Raw genomic sequence first — 10,854 nt, 5'->3', positions numbered from 1 at the left:
AGTAAACGTCAAACTGACTTCACTTAAAAACTGTCTGCAGCAGGAAAACTACAAGCATGCACAGCAGCTGACCAATACACACTCACTGCTGGGTGACCTGACGTGACCTCGTCTATGTAACATGATGACACCAAGAAACATACCATCCCACGCCCAGTGAAACCGTGAGATCAATATCTGATCAATATCTGATCAATGTCTGATCAATGTCTGATCAATGTCTGATCGGCTGTTAAATATCTGATACAAACACGCCGAAGTTCAGTCTGACGTTCGACCGACAGTCAGAGAGACAACAGACGCACACATGTACATACACGTGCACGTGTGCACACACGCACGTACACACACACACACACACACACACACACACACACATGCACGCACGCACGTACACACACACACAAAGATGCACACAATGTGTGTCTTAAAGAAAAATAGCTCAGACGTACAACAGCTACAACTTCTGCATGAACATCAACACGCATGAACACACATGAACACACATGAACTAACATAAACACCTGACCACATTAATACACATGAAGACACATGAACACACACAAATATATGAACACACACAGACACATGAACACACACATTAACACATGAACACACATACAAACACACAAACACACACACACAGACACATGAACACACACACAGACACATGAACACACACACACACACAAACACATGAACACACACACACACACACATGAACACACACACAGACACATGAACACACACACACACAAACACATGAACACACACACACACAAACACATGAACACACACACAGACACATGAACACACACACAGACACATGAACACATACACAGACACATGAACACACAAACACATGAACACACAGACACATGAACACACACACAGACACATGAACACACACACAGACACATGAACACACACACAGACACATGAACACACCCACAGACACATGAACACACAGACACATGAACACACACACAGACACATGAACACACACAGACACATGAACACACACACACACACACAAACACATGAACACACACACAATAATAAGTAGTAATAAGTAGTAATTACACGTATCCTGTCCCAGACAGATGCTGAAAAATTCGTACATGCGTTCTTCACCTCCAGGCTGGATTACTGTAGCTCCCTTTTTTCCAGCTGTCCCAACAAATCTCTGAGGTCTCTCCAGCCGGTGCAGAACGCTGCTGCTCGTGTTCTAACGGGAACCGAGAAAAGGGACCATGTTTGTGCTGTTTTAGCTTCTCTGCACTGGCTCCCTGTGAAATCCAGGACTGAATTTAAAATCCTCCTCCTTACCTACGAAGCTCTGAACGTCCAGGCTCCGTCCTGTCCGTCGCAGCTCACGGTTCCCTACCCTCTCCCCGTCTGTCTGTCCTGCAGAGGGATCCCTCATCATCCTCTGCCGCTCTTCCTGAGGTGTCTTCCATTTTTTTGCCCCATGTAAGGGGTTCTTTTTGGGGAGTTTTTCCTGCGGTGATGTGAGGGTCTGAGGGCAGAGGGATGTCGTACGTTGTAAAGTCCTCTGAGGCAGACTGTGTTTGTGATCGTGGGCTCTATAAATAAATAAGAAACTGACATGAACACACATGGACACATGAACCTGTCAGCTGTTCAGCTCACCTGGTGGGAAGTAACAGAGTGAACCCCAACAGAAGTGTTTGTCTCATGTTCAGTTTGTCATCAAGATTTCAGACGAAGAAACGCGAAACTTTCTGTCTCAACACATTAATTATAAATATGAATTAATTTATTAATATATTCATGAATATCAACAACGACCTGCAGATCAATTCAGGACGTCATCCTCAGACTGACCGCTTAGGAAACAACATACACACACCATATATATATATATATATATATATATATATATATATATATATGGTGTGTATTTATTTATATTTACTTGGTGTGTTTTTATGTATGTACATAGTGTGTATTTATATATATATGTATATATTTCTGTGTACGTCTGTCTACCACTGTGTATTTGTGTACTGTGTACTTTTATCTACCACTGTGTATTTCTGTGTACTCCTGCATACTTCTGTCTCCTACTGTGTTACTGTGTATTTCTGTGTACTTGTGTGTATTTCTGTGTACCTTTGTCTATTTCTGAGTATACCTGTGTGTAGTCTGCGTACCTGTGTGTATTTGTTTGTACCAGCGTGTACTACAGCGTGTGAGTATCTGTGTGCAGGTGAGGGGACAACGGGACAGGTGTGGTCTGGAGGAATACTGCAGTTTATTGACATCCTAAACAGAGAAGTCACTGAAATGTCTGACAGCACTCAGTTGCAGGTCAAAGGTCAGATTTTTCAGGTCTGAATCAGCGAAGCTGAAATTCAAAAAGTAATTAAAAAATCATAAAGTTTATAAAGTTCCGAAAATTCATAAAGTTAAAAACATAAATAATGTTTTAAACTTTATTAACATTAAAAACATTGATCAAGTTTTACACAATTGATATTTTTGGGGATTGCCTCTGAAGCGTCGGGAGGTCACGTGACATCATCAACAGCCTGCAGACAACCTTCAGGACGAAGACACACACGTGGTCTCAGACTGATAAGGACATGAGACAGAAAGACGTGTGTCCTGCTGATGAGGACAGGAGACAGAAAGACGTGTGTCCTGTTGATGAGGACAGAAGACAGAAAGACGTGTGTCCTGTTGATGAGGACAGGAGACAGAAAGACGTGTGTCCTGTCGATGAGGACAGGAGACAGAAAGACGTGTGTCCTGTTGATGAGGACAGGAGACAGAGTGATACTGGCCTTCAGCTCCAGTTTGAAGTCCTGTCAGACTGAGCTCAGATCAGCTGGCGTGTCTCTACCTTAAGTTTAAATCTTTAACGTGTTCTGAAATAATCAAGTCCTGGTATGTCCCCGTCCCCTGGTGTTCAAGGGCCGCTGGGAATCCAGGGACCCTGGGTGTGTTGGCTCTGCAGGAGCCTCTGCAGCTCCTTGAACTGCTCCACGGTCTGGTCCTTCACGTCAGGGTTCGAGATCTGCAGCCGGATGCTGTCGGTGGACCAACTGAGTTCTCCAGAGAACATCTCTGTCAGGATCCGAGCTACCACAGGAACCACCTGAAGACGAGGTGGACATACAACCAGAACTGAGTCAGAACTATTTTTGTCTTAAAGGTGTCTAATACTTTGCTCTTTGTTAGGTTCACAGGAAGTTGTTGGTCATGATAAAAAATTCTCATGTCCACGTTCATGTTAGAACTTCTTTAAATCACCGTGGTCAGATCCAGATCCAGATCCAGGACCTATGAAAGTGTACATGTTGTTTATTTCTAAGGTTTATCAGCTGGACACCAGGTGACATCACACTGTGCCAGGTTCATACTGGACCCTGATTGGCTCCAGGTGTCAACAGGGGTGTACAGACCTGGACCATGATGAGTTTCTTCTCTTTGGGTTTCCTGTCGGGCCAGTCCTCCCCGAAACAGAAGAAGACTTCAAAGGGCGGAGGGTTCTGAGCCTCACCTTTCTGGAAAAGGATGAGACCTGAGGACAAACAGACGGACAGTCTGTCAACACCTGGGACAGGATCAGACCTGTGGACAGACACAGCTAAACAGGATCAGGCCTGTGGACAGAGACATCTGAACAGGATCAGACCTGTGGACAGAGACACCCCCTGTCTCAAAGGGGTTAAAGCGAGATCTTCAGAGAGATTGGTCACCTTGCAGGAAGTCGTTGAGGCTGAACACTCGGATCTTCTTCTCCCGCTCCATGGGGTTAGGCGGACCCTGTTCAGGCATGCCCGGTCCGGACCAGAACACCTTACACTGACAGAGGCGGACGGCGTAGATATCCTGCTCCCAGATCTCCAGTATCAGGCCACGGTCCATCACATCCAGTAGGGCATCCGTGTAGAACCTCTGCTTCTGGTTCTGGATGTCCGACGTCCCCGGGAACCGCACCTGCTGCAAGCTGACGGGTCCGAACAGGTCCACCTGCCCTGGGGTCGGCTCCAGGTGCCCGAAGTACAGCCGGCAACCTTGAGGGTTACTGACTGTCAGTGAGCCCATCGTCCGGCCCCGGTACTGAAATTTCAGGTCCAGATCTGTTACTGCACACAGAGAACAGAGGTTACCATGGCGTCACGCAGAGAACAGGGGTTACCATGGTGTCACACAGAGAACAGGGGTTACATCTATTACTACATTTTCCGTGCTGAACAACCAGAATCTCAGAGGTCAAAGGTCATACTCACGTGGGACGCTGCTCAGCAGGTCGATCTTGCAGGGCTCCTGGTTCTGAGGGTCCCCCATGCTGCTGGGGGCTGAGCCTGGGGGAGCAGAGGCCACCAGGGGGGGCATAGGGTTCAGGTCCTGGAGTCTCACAATCCCACCCTGAGCCTGGAGATCAGAGGCCATGGGGAGTTCAGAGGTCATGGGGAGGTCAGAGGTCATGGGGAGGTCAGAGGTCATGGCTCCATCAGGCAGCAGAGGTACAGGGATCACATGTGGAAGTCCAAATGTCCCGTTGGCGGACAGACCGAAGTGGTTGACCTCTGACTGAGCGACAAAGGAGCTGAAGGAGGCAGGGTCACTGGTCCTGGGGTCTGATGAGACATGACATCATCACGTTACATCATCACATACCATCATCTTACATCATCACGTGACATCGTCACATGACATCATCACATGACATCGTCAGTGTATCTATTGCAGCATCTCTGATCTGACGAGATCCTGAACTGAACCACTCTAAGATCAGAGGGTGTTCAGGTTCTCTTAGGTCTGCCGCCACAGTCCAAGTCCCGCCCTCCCCACTACAATGTCTCAAGCCACACCCTCTTCACCGTCTGACAAAGACAGTGCCAACCAGTCAGCAGCTACTGATGGCAGGAAGTGACTCCCTAACAGAAGGTGTCATGGAGGGCGGGGCTTGAGATGATGTGTCGTGGAGGGCGGGGCTTTAGTGAGCAGTTGGTGGTAGATTGTGGAGAAGTGGGCGTGAGCTCTCGATCCTGATTGGTGGAGCAGATGTGATGTTTGATGATGTTGAACTATTTGTGGTCACTGTGAGCACACGCTCGTACGAGATAAAGACCGTGTGAGGTCTGTACTACATTTCCCAGAAACCTCTCTGATATAATGTCACCAGAAACAGGATGTGTTTTGTTCCAGTGAAGCGGACAAAAACAGATCAGATTATAATAATCAATATTCTCATAATAATTAATAATCAATCACAGCTAAAACAATACGTTTCTCAGCTGTTGCTTGCCGTTAAATAAACACTAATCAATGTTTCGCTGCCTGTCAGCTCTTTAAGGGTTAACGGGACATTTCCCTCCACAGGCCTCTCAACACTTTGTGAAGTCGCAGCCGTCTGTGCTCGATGATGTCATCTGTGCTCGATGATGTCATCGGTGCTCGATGATGTCATCGGTGCTCAGCAACCTCAAAAATCTTCCCATATCTTCAGCGTTGTTGTCCTGTTTTCATTTATTCATAAATAAATAAATAAATAGATATTTAGGTGTGTATCCTATCAATCAGTCATTATAAAAAATATGTATGTACGTATAGTGTAGTATGTATATACCCCCTCTATAAATAAAGTTTATTATTATTATTATTAGATATTTATATACATTTAGTTGTTATTGTCATTGACACGAAGCGAGGCTAACTTGATGACATGCTAACGCAATAACGTTAGCTAGACTGTGAAGTTTTAGCTCAGGGGCCAAAAACTTGTCATTTCTAAAAATTAGAATTACAGCCGTGAGTCTTCTCTGCTTCCACAATCGCCGCTCAATGCTGGTGTGCAATGCATGATGGGATACATGGGTGTCCATAGTACGCGAGTCCCAAAGTGTCTTCGGTTAAACGGGCGGAGCCAGAACACATCTGGGCTGACTAAAACTATGAAACTCGGCAGTGCTGTGCTGCTTTTTCTCTTCTTACGTATTCAGAGACGTATTTTACCACAGCATTTCGCCGTCACGGTGAGCGCAGAGCGCCGCACTGCTTCCTGCAGAGGAAACAGAGGCTGCGTAATCAGAGATCAAACAGTAAAACTGATCAAATCTAAACAGATTCAGAGTTTCTGTTTCTCTTCTCACGTTTTCAGGTTTCACTGTTAAACGTTAAAAACGAGATCCAGTCAGCCGCTGCCATCTCACTCCACGAGCTCACATTACGTCAGGCGTAGTGCATTCTGGGAGAAGTAGGTTTTCTAAAGTGACTTTCTGCTGCAGAGTCGCAGCAGTTCAGTCGTGGTGGATCATTTCAGTAATGTATGTTTTCCGCTCTCTGACAGACGGTCGATGCTCTGATTCTTTGGTTCCTGAGGAACGCCGTCAAGTTTCCATGGAGACAGCAGTACGGCGAGGACTTACTAATGCTGAGCTCCAGCAGGTTTGGCATCTGAGAAGAGAGCAGATTGTTGTGGTCAGTCACCTGATCGGCTGTGAAGTGAGTTTGTGTTTGTGACACGCGTGTTCCTCACCTCCTCGTCGTCATCCTCAGTGGCGTCTGAAACAGGCAGTTGAAGATAAAAACGGTTAATAAACATGCCAACACAAATCATGACATCACTCCTCTGAAACTTGAGCTTGATTTCTTTAAAAAAAAACATGAAGGCGATGAGTGAGGAAAAAGAAATGACCCAAAAATGCGTGGAATCTACAAGAAAATTACCTGAAAATTAGTAAAAAAAAAAAAAGGATTTTATTAAGAATTAATTAAAAACTAAAACAAAAATAAAGTTAAAAAATAACAGAAAATGACCCCGAAAAGTGCTTACAAATTATGATAATTTTGTAACATAATTTAAAATATAATTCATGATATAGTTTTACATCTCAATGGAAACATGCAGACAGCTTGCAGGGGGTCGCGACCTAAAGGCGTCCTCACCTGCGCATCCGCTCTGCTCGTACACCTCGTAGATCTTGTACGGTTGGACCGGCGTCTCTTTGGTGCCATCGTATTTCAGCTGGAACTCTCGGCTTTTGTTCAGCGCGCAGCGCAGGTTCGCCTTCCACTTGGCAGGGTCGGGTTCATCCACGCCTTCCTGATATTTACCGGTTTCCACCGCCCATGCCTGCAAGACACAGACAAGGGTTTACAGCCCACCTAAATACTGCCTGCAAGACACAGAGCAGGGTTTTCAGACACCACAGCAGGACTGGCTCATTAAATTCAGGACTGGCTCATTACAGGGAGGGCTGGAACACTGTGGTCAGGGCTGGCACATTATAGTCTGGGCTGGCTCACTGCAGTAAGGGCTGGCTCATTATAGTTAGAGCTGGCTCAAGCTTGTCATATGAACCAGCCCCTAGTAAGTCTGATGTAGGTCTTGTCACTGAGTTCCCTCAAAGTCCACAACTCTGCCGCTGAAATCCAGACGTTGGGACTCAGCCAATAACTAAAGTTATGATTATTAGTATAATAACTTCTAGTTTCCGCTCTTTATGCTTAGCTCAACTCAGCTGCTGTAAAGACGAGTTTGTGAGCAGAAGCTGAAGTGGATTTTATGCCCTGTGGCTCTCTGAGAGGAAACAAAAGCAGAAGCAGCGACTAGTAAAAGAGGAAGTGACATCACAAAAGAGGAAGTAACATCAGCAGCACCAAAGTTCATGTTTCAGACTGAAGAAAGTTTCTACTCTGAGGTTGATGTTAACCGAGCTGTTCAGGAGACTCTCCGCACGTCAACTTCATCAAAACTCCAGAAACACACTCAGATTTATATTTTTACAGCAGCTGAACTCTGACAACGTTCACACGCACTAAATGTTCTGTTTCTGTCCCCCATTCAGAAAAAGATAATATTCCTACTGAGCTGTATACACTTCTACTCATCACTACTACACAAATACTCCACCAACACTCCTGTTCACGTCACCTGTGCACGCTCTGATTAACGTGCACGAGCATGTCGAGTATGATGTCAGAATGTGGAAAATAAGAACAGCTGGAAACGCTTTCAGTCAGATTTTAATCCTAGTTTCCTGTCAGTGTTGGACTGTTGGACTCTGTGGACTGTTGGACTCTGTGGACTGTTGGACTCTATGGACTGATGGACTCTATGGACTGATGGACTCTGTGGACTGTTGGACTCTGTGGAATGTTGGACTCTGCGGACTGATGGACTCTATGGACTGATGGACTCTATGGGCAGATGGACTCTGTGGGCTGATGGAATCTATGGACTGTTGGACTCTATGGAGTGATGGACTCTATGGACTGATGAACTCTGTGGACTGTTGGAATCTATGGACTGTTGGACTCTGTGGGCTGATGGACTCTATGGACTGATGGACTCTATGGACTGATGGACTCTGTGTCCGTCAGCTTCTTTCAAGGTCACAGATCTAAACCTGCTGATGTTGCTGAGTTTCTTTCTGCTCCTCAAAAGAAATGAGGGATTTTCTGCAGCATTATCCATAGTTGTCTTGTCATTCTGGTCTCTGGTGGTCTGGAGTGTCTCAGGTGGTCTGAGGGGTCAGCAGGCTGAGCAGAGTACTCCAGGTGTGCCTCTCCTCAGGAACTCGTCCAGCTCCTTCTGCTAGACTCAGGAGTTCTCAGACCAGAGGCGATGTATAATCCCTCCTGGTGTTCTGGGTTGGCCCCGGGTTTACCAGCAGGGCCAGTCTGGAACTCCTCTGATAGGAGGAGCCAGGAGGATCCTGATCAGATGTTGAACCGTCTCATCCCCCTGCCCCCCAAATGCTGATTTAAATGTGCTCGACAAATAAAGTTCGATTTGAACTCTGATATATATTGAAATTATTTTCAGGTTTATGTGGAAAAATCAGAGATTTTAAATGTTTGCTCAGACTGTCAGATCACACACCACAGGGTTTTATACATGTATGCAGGGCTACATATATGTATATATACATATATATATATATACATACATATGTATATATACAACTACGGCAGCCCACCATAGTCTTTGTATTAAAGGGAAACACTGGTGGGGCTGGAGGACGGACGGTCTGTGTACACCGTTGATTGGAAAAAACTGTGAAATTCGTACTTTATCTCGGGCGGGTCTTAATTAACCTGGGCAGGCTGCCCAGGAATAAAGTATGTATGGGAAACACTGTATGTGTGTGTGTGTGTGTGTGTGTGTGTGTGTGTTGTACCTTAAAGATGGTGTTTTCCTCGTCTGACGTTGGCGTGTGGCGTGTAGCGTGTTTCCAGGGGATCTGGAAGAGTCGGCGGTCTGAGGTGAGCCATTGCAGACCAGGATACCTGCCGCTGTTCACCTGAGCCAACAACCAGGGTTTCAGACGGATCCTACGCGGCTGCACGCTCATTCTGGGTACACAGGGAGCAGACGAGGTCAGCCCGCCTGCAAGCCTTAATACAATATAACATAAATCTTAATCTAATATATAATATTATATGAAATATTGAAATAATATGGAATATAAATCATAATAATCTAATATATAATATGATATGAAATATTAGAATAAAATGGGATATAAAACTTTATACTCTTATGAGTTTTAAGGTGAATTAATGTTTCAGGAAGTCAGCGAGTCGCTGACCGCAGATCAGAACTTTGATTTCAGATTAAATCTGATCACAAACTTTATTCAATCAAAGTGACGTCAGAGATTTGACTGACGTGTGTGTGTGTGTGTGTGAGAGAGAGAGATGTTACTGGACACACCTGGTCCGGGTCCTGGTTCCGGTGTCTCTCCGCTCCGTGAGTCGTTAAATCATCGCGTGCTCAGTTTTAATCCTCCGCAGCGCCACAGTGACGTCACAAACAAACAGACAAACAAACAAATCGTCGGACACGAGCCGCGAAAACAAACTGCTGACGCTCCGCGAGACAAACTTAAAACTGAAGACCAGAAACAAAGTGACGACATCACCTCCGACACTTCCTCTCAGACTGTCAAAATAAAACTCTCCCTCTCTCTCTCTCACACACACACACACACACACACTCTCACACAGAAAATGATCAGATGAAAAATATAATCGCATCTACAATTATAAAGTAACTTCATATATTTCAAGTTATGTTTACCTTTCAGATTCTTTGGGTTATTATGGGATGTCCTGATGTTGATTATGAAGGTAATTATGAAATGTCCTGATGTTGATTATGAAGGTTATTATGGGATGTCCTGAGGTTGATTTTTAGGGTAATTATGGGATGTCCTGATGTGCATAAGCAAAGCGCTGTGGCTTAAATGTTTAATGTAAACCTGTGGTCTTGTATTGTGAAGGTGTGTTGAGGTGTTTCCTGTGTGCAGCTGTTTCTACAGTCCGCGTTTTTACAGAAGTAACTCAGGTTTCTCCTTCTCCCGCCCAAAAACAGGCACACAATCACTGATTTACTTTAACCCTTCATTCACTGATTCACTTTAACCCTTCATTCACTGATTCACTTTAACCCTTCATTCACTGATTCACTTTAACCCTTCATTCACTGATTCACTTTAACCCTTCATTCACTCTGATGAACTCAGTTCAAACACTTCAATCACTGAAACTGTATGACGAACGTGATCAATAACTCTGATCAGCGATCAGTCTGTGTCTTAATGATGAGGACAGCTTGTTCTGTCTTCAGTGTCTTTGTGTCTTCATGATGAGGACAGCTTGTTCTGTCTTCAGTGTCTGCTGATTGGTCGGTCATCACGCAGTGAGCAGACTCCGCCCCCCCGCCTGTCCAACACTCACCTGGACGCTGATGCCAAAATGACCTCTGACCCTCAGGCCTCAGATTTAAACCTCAGCGAGACGTTTACCTGATAAATACACAACAGACACGTTATTTACAAACACACACAAACACACACATTATTTGACATA

At 45.2% G+C, this 10,854-nt stretch overlaps 1 protein-coding gene across 5 annotated transcripts; it reads right to left on the bottom strand.

Moving 5' to 3' along the window:
* Window positions 1-2,259: 2,259 nt before the first annotated feature.
* Window positions 2,260-9,913, bottom strand: irf5 (interferon regulatory factor 5). 5 transcript variants are annotated; one of them, XM_042511318.2, is made up of 9 exons: window positions 9,698-9,909; window positions 9,162-9,378; window positions 6,925-7,111; window positions 6,515-6,540; window positions 6,405-6,432; window positions 4,263-4,613; window positions 3,729-4,118; window positions 3,432-3,550; window positions 2,260-3,124 (listed from the first exon to the last, which is right to left on the bottom strand). In XM_042511318.2, exons 2-9 carry the CDS (start codon window positions 9,333-9,335, stop codon window positions 2,936-2,938), a joined length of 1,464 nt encoding a protein of 487 aa, XP_042367252.2. In that variant the 5' UTR covers window positions 9,336-9,378; window positions 9,698-9,909; the 3' UTR covers window positions 2,260-2,935. The 5 variants fall into 5 exon arrangements, with proteins under 5 accessions (XP_042367252.2, XP_042367251.2, XP_042367253.2 ...); XM_042511317.2 differs by having other exon boundaries at window positions 9,162-9,336; window positions 9,698-9,908; XM_042511319.2 differs by having other exon boundaries at window positions 2,963-3,124; window positions 3,432-3,600; window positions 9,162-9,336; window positions 9,698-9,911.
* Window positions 9,914-10,854: the final 941 nt, after the last annotated feature.

This window comes from Plectropomus leopardus, chromosome 22, assembly GCF_026936395.1.
Source record: "Plectropomus leopardus strain MGB_pleo_1.0 chromosome 22, ASM2693639v1, whole genome shotgun sequence".
Taxonomy (NCBI): domain Eukaryota; kingdom Metazoa; phylum Chordata; class Actinopteri; order Perciformes; family Serranidae; genus Plectropomus; species Plectropomus leopardus.
This window is presented reverse-complemented; position numbering and strand designations above follow the sequence as displayed.